This window comes from Ursus maritimus, unplaced genomic scaffold (genome assembly GCF_017311325.1).
Source record: "Ursus maritimus isolate PB19 unplaced genomic scaffold, ASM1731132v1 scaffold_16, whole genome shotgun sequence".
NCBI classification, from domain to species: Eukaryota; Metazoa; Chordata; class Mammalia; order Carnivora; family Ursidae; genus Ursus; species Ursus maritimus.
In genome coordinates this window covers 62,605,289-62,619,776 of record NW_024424008.1, presented here as the reverse complement: position 1 = coordinate 62,619,776, position 14,488 = coordinate 62,605,289, and the positions used below count along the sequence as shown (strand labels likewise).

The following is a 14,488-nucleotide window of genomic DNA, read 5'->3' as shown; positions in this document are numbered from 1 at the left end:
TTTTGACTTTTGCATTAAATCTGTAAATTACTTTGGGTAATATTGACATTTTAACAATATTAAGTCCTCCAGTCCACAAACATGGGATTTTCCCACTAATTTATCTTCTTTGATTTCTTTCACCTCCTTCCTTAATTCCTAAGTATTTTATTCTTTTTGATACAATTGGTAATGACGTTGTTTGCTTAATTTCCTTTTCAGACTGTTCGTTGTTAGTGTACAGAAATGCAACTGATTTTTGCTTGTTGACTTTGTATCCTGCTACTTTGTTGACTTTCTTAGTTCTCACACGTGTGTGTGTGTGTGTGTGCGTGTGTGTCTGTGATCTTTAGGGTTTTCTCTATACAAGAGCTTATCCTTGTGAACAGATGATTTTGCTTCTTCCCTTTCATTTTGGATGTATTTTGTTTTTCCTATCTAATTGCTTTGCTTAGGACTTCCAGTATGATGTCCAGTAGAAGTGGCCAAAGCAGGCACCCTTGTTTTGTTCCTGATCTTAGAGGAAAAGATTTAAATCTTTTCACCACTGAGTATGATGTTTATTGTGGATCTTTCATATTTTTATAATGTTGTGGGAGTTTCCTTCAATTCCTAGTGTGCTGAGTGTTTTTACCATAAAAGGGTTTGAATTTTGTCCAATGCTTTTCTCCGTCAGTTGAGATGATTACGTGGTTTTTCCCTTGCTTTTGTTGATGTGGTGTATCACACTGATTGATTTTCAGCTCATTGCAACATCTTTGCATTCCAGGAATAAGTCCTACTTGCAGGGTGTATAATCCTTTGACTATGCTGCTGAATTTGGTTTGCTAGTATTTTGTTGAGAATTTCTGCATCAATTTCATAAGAAATATTGGTCTGCAGTTTTCTTTTCTTGCAGTGTCTTTGTCTAGCTTTGGTATGAGGGTAATGTCAGTCCTGTAGAATGGGTAAGGGAGTGCTCCTTCCTGCTCAATTTTTTGGAAAAGTTTGAGAAGAATCAGTGTCAGTTCTCCTTTAAGTGTTTGGTGGAATTCACTGGTGAAGCCTTCAGTCCTGGCTTTCCTTTGTCAGAGGACTCTTGATTACTGATTTAGTCTCCTTACTAGTTATGGGTCTATTTAGATTTTCTATTTCTTTATGATTTAATCTTGGCAGGTTTTGTGTTTCTGGGAATTTGCCCATTGAGTCTATGTTATCCAATTTGTTGGCATATAATTGCTCACACTACTGTCTTATTTGTAAATTTTATTTCTGTAGAATCAGCAGTAATATGCCCACTTTCACAGTTGATTTTAGTGATTTGAGCCTTCTTTCTTTTTTCCATAGTCCGTCTAGCTAAAGGTTTGTCAATCTTTTTGATTTAAAAAAATTCCAGATTGTAATTTAATGTTTAATCTGTAAGGTTATTTTTCTAAAATTAAGACTTTTTTTTTTAGGGAAGTTTTGAGTTCACAGCGAAATGGAGGGGAAGGTACGGACGTTTTCCAGAGACCCTCCCATCCCTTCACAGTCAGAGCCTCCCTCCTCATCAGAATTCCCACGACGGTCTGCCTGATGCTGTGTCACAGGCACGTTAGGCTCTGTTCCCTTTCCCTTGACCCTTTTTCCTTTTCTCCCCCAGCTTTGATAATTTCCACTGCCCTACATTCAAGTTCGCGGATTCTTTCTTCTACCGAGCGTGCCTCTCCCACAGAAACACATGAGCGAGTCTCTCGCTGCAGAGAGAGCTGTGTGGACGTCAGGAAAATGAATTTCTGGGAGAAGTGAGAAGGAATGAGGTGTAGACGTGGGGCTAGGAGGTTGGGGGTGGGGAAGGCGGGCGGCCAGTGAGAAACCCCTGGTGCTGGGCAGGGCAAGGATTTGCGGGATGGGGTAATGTCCAGTTTCATCGTCCTGGTGCAACATGCAATCCCACTGCCGAGAAAGGCTTCTGCAGCGTCAGCGGTGTCATGGAAGCCTTGCGGGACGGGCTCGGGGAACGTTAAAGAGAAGAGGGTGTGACTGACGTCTGGGTTGGCCCTGGGCCGAGGAAAGGGAACCCAGGAAGGCCGGGTCAGGGGAGACACAGTGATGTCAGGTCCAGGGCAGGACTCAGCCGGAAGTGACTGTGGGAATGTAAACTCCTGGGAATTCACATGCCCTTTGTGGGAAGAACTGGACTTCCCAGACACTCAGAGTGAAAGCCTGGGCCAGGAGGAGAAGGGGAACTGGGGCGCCTTTGGGCTGTGCCGGTGAAGAGCTCCCTGCTTGCCCGCTCGGGGACAGTGCAGGTGAGCTGAAGACCCGAAATGATGTGGGGTTTTTGTTTGTTTGTTTGTTGGGTCTTTGATTTCATCATACAGCGTGTCTTCTCTGACACAGAACCAGTACTTCCCGGTAGAAATCCTTTTGCCACGGAGTAAAACCTTTATTTATCTGTGTATGTAACATTTATTACCATGTACCAAGTGCTGCTGGAGGAAAGTCATCGATGAAGGAGACACTCGTGCCACAAGGAGCTTTCCCCAGGAGAGCGAGGCAGGTGAAAACCAGCTGCGACGCAGGGAAGAACCGGCAGGGCGCTCAGCGGAGCTCAGGGACCGTGTGCGTTAACTCTGGCTGGGGAGCAACCACACCGAACCCACCAAACGAACGTGGGTTCTTCCCTGTGTCCCTAATTCGCTCTTGAGGTACTTTTCTCTCCTGTTAAGAGAGAAAATAAGAACATCTGACAGAGAACACGTAAAACCACCCTAAAACGTGGAAAACAGAAGGTGAGTCGCAGTCAGTAGTATCCGTCACCCACCCAGCCCGCTCTTCCGTGCCCGGAACAAGGTTCTGAAGACCACCCCCCAGGGGCGAAGGGGGCAGTGCTGGATGGAGGGCAGGCCGGGGCCAGAAGTCTCTGCAGCCCCTGTCTGCGTCTACCAGCCACACCGCCTCGGGTCAGGCACCGCGCGGCCTCTGTCAACGCGACATCACCCGCGTGCGAGGTGAGGGTGACGGCGGCTCCCTGGACTGTCACAGTACGCGAGCGAAGGCCTGTGAAGTGCTGGGTGCGTGAAATGCGGGACGCACGGCACCTCTGGTTTGTATTATTCTGGGAAGAGCATCCTTGAGTTTCATCACACTCTTTTGAAGGTATATTTTCTGTTCATAGGACTTCTTGGATTAATGAACTCGCTAGACGTAAAACCTATGTAATTAAGTCTTGCTTTCATTTGTCCAGAAGTTACCTCTTTCCATTGACCGGGGCACCTCATTGTCTAATACTTAGGGATTCAACGCCTTGGTCTGTCTGCTTCATGTGAAATCTAGTCAGTGCCTTTTGGTCCCTTTCTAATTTCCTTCGGGTCCTGGGACAGTGACACAGGCCACGGAGTCTTCCACGAGGATGTAGGTGAGGGAGGCGTGGTCTTCTGTTGGTGGTAACTTCACGGACAACTGTTAGAGTTTCGTGAACTTTTTGGCAACAGCAGCAATTTGAGTCACAACTTTAAGGCGCAGTTACGTAGTATTTCCCAGAATGTTCTCTGGAATGCTATTCTGTGAGGGCTCAGTCAGCGTTCCACAAAGAGGATTATAATCTAGGGGGCACGGGGCTCCTCGAGTGGCGGGTGTGCCTACTATCCCGTGGGCCTCCAGTACGACAGCTACTCTTTCTTGACCTGGTTTTTCCACAGCTTCCTTTTCTGGGAATTGTCTTGTAGGACTACTCAGTGTTCTGGGAACACAGTTTAGGAAATGCCACTGATGGTAAATTCTAGGTTCGACTGATCATTTAAACCCTTTTATTCCAGGAATGATCTTCTCCTGAGGACATCGCCCTGTCATTTGGAAGCACTTTCATGCTCATCCATTCAGGATCTTCGGCAGCTAGGAAGGAAGGGGCTGTGTTCCTGAGCCCATCCCCCCGGGGACACTCTCTAAAGTGTCTGAACTGAGCAAGAAAGCACAGTGAGGGGCAGCTTGGGGAAAAAATACCTCAGTCGTGTCATTTTTCTAATTTCACCGAATGATACCGTGTTACTGAAGACGTAAAATCAATATCCTTGCCGTATAAAATAGCCCGGTGACATTTTGAGGATCTAAGGTCTCAAATTTCTCTCCTCAATGGGCTTTTAGATGTAAGTTCCAGTGTTTTTCCAAGTGGATTCCCATTTCCCAGCCTTTCCTGTTCCAGCACGCCCGCCCGCAGGAGACAGTGTGAAATCATAAATATTACCGTAAAGTTTCTGGATGCCTTCGATATCGTCCGGTGCAAGTTTGAAATTCCTGGGGTCTCCAGCTCTGTAGGTTGGATACATCACGGCCTTGGGATCAGACGAGTGACCCAGGCCCAAAGAATGGCCAAGTTCGTGGGTTGCAGTGATCAGGAAGTTAACTCCTACAACCAAGAGTGACAGGCAGTAAGTGCAGGGCAGCTCTGTGAGTAACGTTGTGCACGACATGGAACAGAACTGGGAGCTACAAGAACACACACCTCTTCAGAGCCTTTGCAGCCACTTACTCGTGTCTAGGCCCTCACGAGCGGAGGGCTGAGAAGGAGCATCAAAGGAGTGCTTTCATCTCCTCGCCCCTTCTGTGTTTGCAAAACGTGCTGTTTTCCTTACGTGATCACCCAGACAGCAGTCTTCTGGAGTGGAAAGCAACGCTTCAGAGGTGCTGGGGACCTAGGCTTGACACCCAGCTCTGCTGCTTACCAGCAGGACTCTGTGGACGCATGAACTGACCTCCCCGAGTCTCAGTTCCTCGTCTGTTAAACGCAAATAATCACTCCTACCGTGCAGGTTTGTCACACTACGGAGAGTTCCCCACTATCTGGAGAGTGATGGCCATTCACTGACAGTGACCTCGAGCGTCAGGAGACAGAACGTCGGCCTTGAGGAAGCCAAGACGGAAAGCAGGGTCCCCTGGCGACGCTGGGTTTGGTTTCTGACCTACGGAATCATCTTCCCTCAGACCCACAGACGGGCTTCACCAGCGAGGCGGACGGCGCGAGCCTGGGAGTCGGCGGAGTGGCCAGGGCTCTGACGGTGGGAGGAGAGCGGGGGCGCTCGGTGAGGCCACCCGGAGGGGAAGGAAGGGAGACGAGCAAGACATGCAGGGTGTGGAAGCGAGCCCGTGTCACCACCTCACAAAGGCTGGATGTTGACCCCCGGGCATCGCTGTGCTGGTGAAGTCCCGCCACCCAACGCTAGTGCCGACCTCCCTCTCAGGGACAGTGAGCAGCCACGGTACTTTATGTAATTACTTTATTGTCAGCATCGTCTCCACTTGGTGTTGTTTACACCAGAGCTTTCCTCCATAGTTTTCTGGGGTGTTTGTAATCTCCCACTTTGTAAGGCGGTGAATACGATGGGCTGGCTTCCTTTTGAACAACAGAGAATGACCTCAGAATTGTGCACGAGGCTTAAATATCCTAATCTCTGCTCCTCCTTCTCCTCCAATAAAAAAAAAATTACTTTTGGGAAATAGAACTCTAATTTATGAAATTACTAAGATATCCCGACTGTGTGTAAAGCACTGTAAAAACTCTATATCATTTACTTCCAGCCACAATCCTAGGCGGTGGGTTATAGTCCCACTTCATAGACGGAAACCGGCCCAGACAAGTCGATAACCTGACCGAAGGCACGTGCCGAGTGGCTGGTTGAGCCCAGTGTGGTTTGAGCCCACATCCTGCCCCCATCCTCTGTCTACACAGCATTGGCAGTTAACGATGGGTCAGTAATTACCATTAACCGCAGCAACTGTACAGGGCGTTCAGAGCTCTAAACCCTGCGTTCAGCCGAAGAGCGAGTGGGCACCATACCTCTCCTGCTGCCGTCCGTCCAGCGCTCGTCCTCATCGAAGTGCGCGTCTCCCCCTAGGCCCGGCCCTGGTGCAAAGGCATGAGCCAGGGTGTTTCCCGGTCCGTCAAAAGGGTAGTAGTCCCCGTGAGCTGAAAGAAAAAGGGGGTTGTGCCACGTGAGTGAGTCGATCTCCTTGTACTTTACGTGGTTACAGAGGCCGCAGAGATCAGCCCGGTGCTGGTCACAGGCCAGTTTCCTTTCACAAAACCACTGCTCCGCGCTGCTCACCGCCAGAGACGAGGGCTCACTGAATACGGGACTTTAAGCGCATCACATCCGACTTCCAGGGGCATCGAGGGGTTAAATCTGATCGCTGTGCTTGGCCCAATGGTGGCAGGATGGAGAGGGAGGGCAAGATACTCGTGCTGTTAACTAGAACTTCTAAGAACCTGGCTTAGTCTTTGCGGGCAGAGTGGACACTGTCTTGGAGAACCAGGCACAGCGCGTCACAGTGAACTTCGTCCGTGCTTTTGTTTGCGATGCAGACATGCTGAACTTTGAATCAGTATCAGGCTGCATCCGTTCGAATCCAACAGATTCGATCCATCTCTCGACAGACGTGGACTGCCCTGATCAGTGCTCTCGGGGACATGTTCTTGGTGGTGTCAGGATTGTGGCCAAAGTTCAGATTTCAGCTAAATTCACACCCATGGGCAGCTTAACATTAGAACAGACCGGAAAGAACAACACTCTTCTTTACATTTGCATCATAAAATGCTAGCCATTAATAGCAACCACGTATGTGGGTTCTGTCTCCTCAAATCCTGTAATTTGAACGCTCTCAGGTTCTCCTTTCTTACTCCAGTGAGGGTGTTGGCAACAGGCCGTCGGGGAGACCACTTAGGGCCTTTGGAAACGGTCACCCTTGTCTGGGTTTAATGATGATGTTAATTAGCCATATTTTAACCTGACCCATAAACATTCCTATATTCACATATGTACATCTATCAGGATTCATGCTACAAAACGGGGTTGGCAAACTTTTTCTGTAAAGGACCAGATAATAAGTAATTTAGGATTTATGAACGTGGTGGTATCTGTCAGGAATACTAAACTCCCCCACGGTAGCCCCAAAGCAGTCATCGATAATGCATAAATGAAGGACCATCACTGTGTTCTGATAAACATTTATCCGTAGAATGCTGAAACTGCCCACAAAACAAAACAAAACAAAACAAAGGATAGGAATCTCTTCCCAAAAACAGATGGTGGGTCAGATTCGGCCCCTGGGCCGTCACTTGCCATCCCCTGCTACAAACAGTGGCTCTAAATTAACAAACTAGAAGCAGTGCAGTGACGTAGATGTCGTTATGTATTATGTATGTCACGCATGTAGCAGATATGACGATCATATCGTCACGCATGTAGCAGATATGACGATCATAGACGGGAAGACTGTCAGTCCTGAGCAGAGGACACGCAGGAGCCACCTGCAGCGACCTTCCTTACCTCCTCTTGCAAAGCCGATCATTATATCCGCCGTCCCCACTAACACTCTCCTGAAGGACAGCGGGATCTCCTGGCTCCACATCGCCAAGGCCTTCGCCACGAGTTGATTCACTCGGACACGCGGCAGGTCTGGCGTGTACGATACGACCCTGGGAGCAAACGGGAAAACAGCGTGTGGCCTTAGGAGGCGGGCTTGGCAGCGTTTGCCGGGGCGAGCCCAGGGGAACGCACCTGTAGGTGACCACGCCGGAAACCCACTTGGGCCGGGTTGGGAAGAGTGAGTACTCGGCCACGTCCGGGACGCCGCATCGGGGCTTCTGCATTATTTCGATCGTGTGGGGGTTCAGGACTCCGGTCACGGGCAGACGGAAGAATCTCTGCATCAGCTTGAGTCTGGCTTCGAAGCTGTCGGCCTCCCTCGTTTTGGGGTCAGACGGATAAAACCTTCTGAGGTAGTCCTGTTGGGAAGACAGGGATTGTGCTGTCGTCTCTGTTACTGTCCTGTCTTCTCTTTAGCTCGCAGAAGGCCGTGCGTCTTTGCTCGGGGTCCTGTGGACTCACGTCGTGGCTTGAAGGTACTTACGTGGCCACCAAGGGAAACTCGTGTGCATTAATGAGGAGAAAATGTGATGTTGATAAGGGCACTTCGTCATCAGTTTCATGTGCCAAGGGGCCCCTTCATTTCCCTTTTATCCCATTTAATGTTTTTTTAGAAGAGAATTTTTTTAAAAGGTTTTATTTATTTATTTGAGAGAAAGAGAGAGCAGAAGCAGGGGAGGAGCAGAGGGAGAGGGATAAGCAGGCTCCCCGCTGAGTGGACCCCGGGATTGACCTGAGCCGAAGGCAGACGCTTCACCAACGGAGACCCCAGGTGCCCCTCTCCTGGTAAATGTTTTGAGGAGAAACCCACTGCACACTTTATGAAACACAGACTTGTTCCAGTTCTTTGAAAAATGTCCTCGGTATTTTGATCGGGATAGCATTGAAAGTGTAGATGGCTCTGGGTAGCATGGACATTTTAACTATGTTAATTCTTCCGATCCATGAGCATGGAATGTTTTTCCATCTTTTTGTGTCTTCCTCAATGTCTTTCAAGAGTGATTTATAGTTTCTAGAATATAGGTCCTTTACGTCTCTGGTTAATTCCAAGGTAATGTATGGTTTTTGGTGCTATTGTAAATGGGATGGATTCCCTAATTTCTCTTTCTTCAGTCTCATTATTCGTGTATAGAAATGCAACTGATTTCTGAGCATTGATTTTGTATCCCGCCACATTACTGAATTGCTCTATACCTTCTAATAGTTTGGGAGTGGATTCTTTTGGGTTTCCCATATAGAGTATCATGTCATCTGCGAAGAGAGACATTTTGACTTCTTCTTTGCCGATTTGAATACCTTTGATCCCTTTTTGTTGTCTGATTGCTGTTGCAAGGACTTCTAGTACTATGTTGAATAATAGTGGCGAGAGTGGGCATCCTTGTCGAGTTCCTGATCTTAAGGGAAAGGCTTCCAGCTTTTCCCCATTGAGAATAATATTTGCAGTAGGCTTTTCATAGATGGCTTTTATGAGATTGAGAAATGTACCTTCTATTCCTACACTCTGAAGGGTTTTAATCAGGAAAGGATGCTGTATTTTGTCAAATGCTTTTTCGGCATCGATTGAGAGGATCATATGGTTCCTGAGCCTTTTCTTGTTGATATGATGTATCACGCTGATTGATTTGCGAATATTGAACCACGCTTGCATCCCAGGTATGAATCCCACTTGATCGTGATGGATAATCCTTTTAATGTACTGTTGGATTCTATTAGCAAGTATCTTGTTGAGGATTTTGGCGTCCATATTCATTAGGGAAATCGGTCTGTAATTCTCCTTTTTGAGGGGGTCTTTGCCTGGTTTGGGGATCAAGGTAATATTGGCCTCATAGAATGAGTTTGGTAGCTTTCCTTCTGTTTCTATTTTTTGAAATAGCTTTAGGAGAATAGGTATTATTTCTTCTTTGAATGTTTGGTAGAATTCCCCAGGAAAACCGTCCGGGCCTGGAGTTTTGTTATTTGGAAGGTTGTTTATCACTGACTCAATTTCTTCATAATTAATTGGCCTGTTTAAGGAATCAATTTCTTCCGGTTTCAATCTTGGTAGTTTATAGGTTTCCAGGAAGGATTCCATCTCTTCCAGATTGCTTAGTTTATTGGCATATAGCTGTTGATAAAAATTTCTAATAATCCTTCCAATTTCAATGGTGTTCGTCGTGACCTCTCCTTTTTCATTCATAATTTTAATAATCTGGGTCCTTTCTCTTTTCTTTTGGATAAGTCTTGCCAGTGGTCTGTCAATTTTATTGATTCTCTCAAAGAACCAGCTTCTAGTCCTGTTGATCTGCTCTACTGTACTTCTGGTTTCTGCATTGAGCTACCCTATGACCCAGCCATTGCACTACTGGGTATTTACCCCAAAGATACAGACGTAGTGAAGAGAAGGGCCATATGCACCCCAATGTTCATAGCAGCATTGTCCACAATAGCTAAATCGTGGAAGGAGCCGAGATGCCCTTCAACAGATGACTGGATTAAGAAGTTGTGGTCCATATAGACAATGGAATATTACTCAGCTATCAGAAAGAATGAGTTCTCAACATTTGCAGCAACATGGACGGCACTGGAGGAGATAATGCTAAGTGAAATAAGTCAAGCAGAGAAAGACAATTATATGATTTCTCTCATCTATGGAACATAAGAGCTAGGATGATCGGTAGGGGAAGAAAGGGATAAAGAAAGGGGGGTGTAAACAGAAGGGGGAATGAAGCATGAGAGACTATGGACTCTGAGAAACAAACTGAGGGCTTCAGAGGGGAGGGGGGTGGGGGAATGGGATAGGCTGGTGATGGGTAGTAAGGAGGGCATGTATTGCATGGAGCACTGGGTGTTATACGCAACTAATGAATCATCGAGCCTTACATCGGAAACCGGGGATGTACTGTATGGTGACTAACATAATATAATAAAAAAATATTTAAAAAAAAGATACAGAATGAAAAAAAGAACAAACACAGACTTGCTTGTCGCAGCCAAGCGGGAAGGCACCCAGAGAGTCCTCAGGGGCCGCAGCAGAGACCCTGCCTGGAGGTCCAAGTCGCCCCCCTCATCTGAGTCTCCAGAGGTCTGGGCCGTGCTGAGGTTAACGGGTCTGAAGATTTTAGTCCTGGGGGAGGGTTACCAGGTCTGAAGATTTTAGTCCTGGGGGAGGGTACGGTGACATTGTTTTGTTCTCCAGGTGCAGACAGCAAAGCCCACACAGCGGAATGCAGGGCCCCGGGCACATACCAGTGCAGCAGCGGAGCTGGCCCTGAGTCCCCTCGCTGCCTGTTCTGTGGGCTGCAGGACACAGCAGGTCTCCCAGGTGAACCCCACGTGCCACTGCATCCTTGTGACTTTCTCAAAGGACCCAGTGTGTGGACGTGAGGAAGGCCGTCCAGCAGCCTTAACAGGAAACAGGAAAAAGTGAGGGACAGAGGAGCAGCCCCTTGTCGAGACCTTGAACCAAGCACCTCGGAGCGGCAGGAGCTCACGCACACGTAGGGCCCCCGCAAATCTCAGGCCGCCCTGGATGCAGGTGCGGCATGGTCATTCCCATTTACATATGAAGAGTCCCGGCTCAGACTAAGCAAATCACCAGCACAAGGTCACCCTGAGAGGACCTGCATTTGACCTCAGGTTCTGTTTCCAAAGCCCATTTCATTAGAACAATGGAGAGGGCTGTAGGATGCACGATGGTTTTGTTGGACTGATTCGAACCCCTGCGCACACCCGTGCGGTCTAATCGCGGTGGGTGGGACGGTTACCTGTCCCTGAACCTCTCAGGAATGCATGCTTTATGTCAGTGACCTTAGTCCTATTGGGATCTCTCTTCAAGGTCCCAGGGATGGTGTTTCGTTCAACACAACAAACACTATTCATCCATGACAATTAGGAATGAATCTATTATTTTAAAACAAGTAAGTCATTCATCCTTTTCTGAGCTGCAGGCTTGACAAAGACACTCTTTTGGAAGAGATCCTTTTGCGTTCTTGATGCGAACTTCCTGCCTTCTGTGAAACTCAGCTAGCGTCTCTCTGGTTTATTATCAACCTGCACGTGAAGGGAAGGGACTCAGGGCTCTTGCAAATGTACCCCTTTTGGAGAACCCATTAGATTGGACTTTAGGAAATTGCTGTTTTGCAGGTAAAAAAAAAAAAAAAGTCAAATATCAGTAATTTCATATGGTTCAATCTAACAGATTATTGGACTTTTGAAAGTCAAAATTAATGTGAAATAAAAGTAGACTTTACTTATACTTAAAGCTTAAATTTTTGAACAATAGTTAGGAGTCAACAACCCATTATTTTACCAAACATTAATTATTTATACTTATTAGGTAGCTTATTAAGAAGTATATTGGAAAGACCATGGTTTTTGACCCAGAAAAACTTGTCCCTGACTCCTATCACTATCATTATCAAGTCTGAGTCAGCATAACTTTGGCTCCTTCTTTCCCCGGGATGGCGCTAACGATTCGATGGCGGAAGGTGTGGGAAGCACTTCACAGCCTGTGACGGTCGCATGCAGAACAGTCAGCGCTGTCCTCACTTCCTCCTTCAGGAGAAGAATCCCGTGAGCTGCGAAACACGAACGTTCGTGTCCCCATGGGCGAAGTCAGGAGTTCACACCTGCCCACCGTCCCCACCGGCTGGTCAGGGCCCGCTGTAACCTCTACCTTGTTTTCTGAGGTCAAGCCTCTCCGCTACCAGGAGTCCCCACCTTAAGAGGCAACACTCAGCTCTTCATGAAAAGAATTTCAGGTCACAATAAATAATAACATCAACGCTTCAATTCATTGAGCCAGAACCCTGTTTCAGCTCCTGTGTAAGTGCCCCGCAGCGCCCATACCGCCTCCAACCTCCAAGCCAGAATACTGAAGCTAGAGAAACGTCAGGACGTCCCCACACTGCCTGAGTGGTGAGGGCAGGAGGAGCTGCAGTGTGAACCGGTGTGGGCAGGCTCTAAAGCCGCTCTGCGTTTTGGTTTGTTTTTTAAGAAAGAGAGACAGAGTGCTTACGTGTGTGAGCAAGAGAGGGAGAGAATCTCCAGCAGACTCCCCACTGACCACGGAGCCCAGGGCGGGACTCGATCTCACGACCCTGAGATCACGACCAGAGCCGAGACCAAGAGTCAGTCACTCCACTGACGGGGCCACCCGGTCAGCCTGCTCTTGATAGCCCCTTGACTAAAACATATACATCACCAGAAAAACCACCCAAATTGGAAAACACACTTCCTCATGCTGCTGGTGAGACGGGGAGCCCCCCCGCGGAGCGGGCCAGGGACGTACCTGAGCCTGTTTCCACTGTGGCTCGCTCGTGCCCCCTGCCTCCCGGGGCAGCGGCAAGGCCAGCCCGCTGGGCAGCAGACACAGAGCGCACAGCACGGCCAGCCGCATAGCTGCTGTCCCCCGATGGTTCTTCTCGGACCGACGGCCGGTCTGCTGGGCTCTGCCAGAGGCTGGAGGCATTTATACAGCTTCTCAGACCTGCGTGTGGAGATAGGTGACTCATTTGAGTGTTTTCTTTCTTTTTAGTGTCTACAGAACGTTGGAAGTGTGTGTTGTTTTTCATTAACGGCAACAAGGAAGTTTTATGTCCTTATTGGCAGGAAGCACACCATGTATTTGCCTTTCAAGGGATTTTTTTTTTTTGTGCCTTGTCTGCTGTATAAATTTAACTCATTTTATTTGCCAGAATCAAATTTCTACTCAGACATGTCTTCACAATTTTAAATTTTGGGGAGGATCATTCAGGACATATTGTACATGCATCTTAAGAGATTTTTTTAAAGAAATTTGAAATGCATGAAAAAATGCATAAAACACACACATAATCAAATAATTATGAAGCAAACATTCTGTAACAAACTCCGAAGTCCAGATTTGAGTCCAACTTCTTTACTTTTATCAAAGGTCTGAAGTTAAAACCAAAATTCACTTATTCTCCCTCTGTCACCGCAGTTGGTGTCAGTCCCGACTCCCAGTCCAGAACTGCCTCTCCGCTGTGTCATTATATTATGTGTTTCCCGGGAGAGTCCCATGGCTTTGGACGGTGTTACATCACGGGAAACACGCCAGATTTGCTGGAGCTGAAAAATTTACTTATTCAAATAGCTCCTAAATCATCTGGAGATTGGGTGCTGTGACTTAGCAAAAGTAAACTTTCCAGACCAATAAATTAAATTTGCTCTCTTTACATGGATGTCATCACTCATATCATCGCAGTTCAGCCACACGTGGGAGCCTCCTGCCGTTAGTCAGTATGTGGGCTGGAGCAGGTGCCCAACGCATGTTTACAGAATACATGCTTATAGATTTGGACCAGGTAACATGGGTATATGAGGTTTTCCATGATCTTTGCATTGAATTAAAGTTCAAAGGCATTCTCTAGATATTATATTTTCTATTTCTGTTAATTTTAGTAATTCAAAGAGCATTAGATATTACAAATATTTTAAATAAATTTGAGTAACTCCCTTGAACAGTCACTTCTGGATAGCAAGAAAGAAATCTTTTCTTGCCTTGTTCCTCTGAATTATAATCAGTGAAAAATGAACAAATGGGATCAAATCCCCGTCCTGCTTATAGAAGCCTATGCTCTAGGGTTAGGGTACGGGACCCCCTGCACAGTGGGACAATTGCTAGTAGTATGCAATGCTGCCAAGGACAGGGAACAGCTAATCTTCCCATGGGAACTGAGGAATGATCGATGGAGGAGGTGGCATCTTAGCTGGATTTGAGAGGGTAACTAGGCGTTCCCCTGGGTGGGCATTAGAGAGAGAACACGTGGGAAGGAAAGAAGACATGATGAAGGGCGAGCCCGTTGGTGTTGCTGGGAGGTGAATGACTGTGAAAGGAGTTAGGGTTCAGGTTGTGAAGAGCCAGTCTTGTTTGCTAGGGGCTCTTGACTTTATCCTAAACAGTGTCGAGGACTGTTTCAAAGGAAGAGAGTAGCATTATCGGATTTGTCACGATGTAAGCAAATGGTGGTGGTTGTTCTGAAGTTGCAGGTACTAGGGATGATACTAGGGAGGCAGACAGAACAAGAGCAAGTTATTGACAAAAGATGAGGCCTTGAACCAAGACCTGCTGCAGGGATGGGAAAGAGGAAGGCAATTCACCATCTGGATGGAAGGAAGGACTGACG

General features: G+C 47.2%; 1 protein-coding gene across 1 annotated transcript; it reads right to left on the bottom strand.

Moving 5' to 3' along the window:
* Nucleotides 1-3,626: 3,626 nt before the first annotated feature.
* MMP7 (matrix metallopeptidase 7) lies at nucleotides 3,627-12,738 on the bottom strand. Its single transcript, XM_008690152.2, has 5 exons — nucleotides 12,631-12,738; nucleotides 7,494-7,720; nucleotides 7,263-7,411; nucleotides 5,774-5,902; nucleotides 3,627-4,345 (listed from the first exon to the last, which is right to left on the bottom strand). The coding sequence occupies exons 1-5, from the start codon at nucleotides 12,736-12,738 to the stop codon at nucleotides 4,080-4,082; spliced, it is 879 nt and encodes a 292-aa protein (XP_008688374.2). The 3' UTR covers nucleotides 3,627-4,079.
* Between the last annotated feature and the right edge of the window lie 1,750 nt (nucleotides 12,739-14,488).

Excerpts from the sequence above, each read along its gene's own strand:
- MMP7 (XM_008690152.2), bottom strand. The coding sequence starts at position 12,738 with ATGCGGCTGGCCGTGCTGTGCGCTCTGTGTCTGCTGCCCAGCGGGCTG. Across the intron at positions 7,721-12,630 it reads CACAGTGGAAACAGGCTCAG|GACTACCTCAGAAGGTTTTA; the intron begins GTACGTCCCTGG and ends TCTTCCCAACAG. Across the intron at positions 4,346-5,773 it reads GACGGACGGCAGCAGGAGAG|GAGTTAACTTCCTGATCACT; the intron begins GTATGGTGCCCA and ends TCTTGGTTGTAG.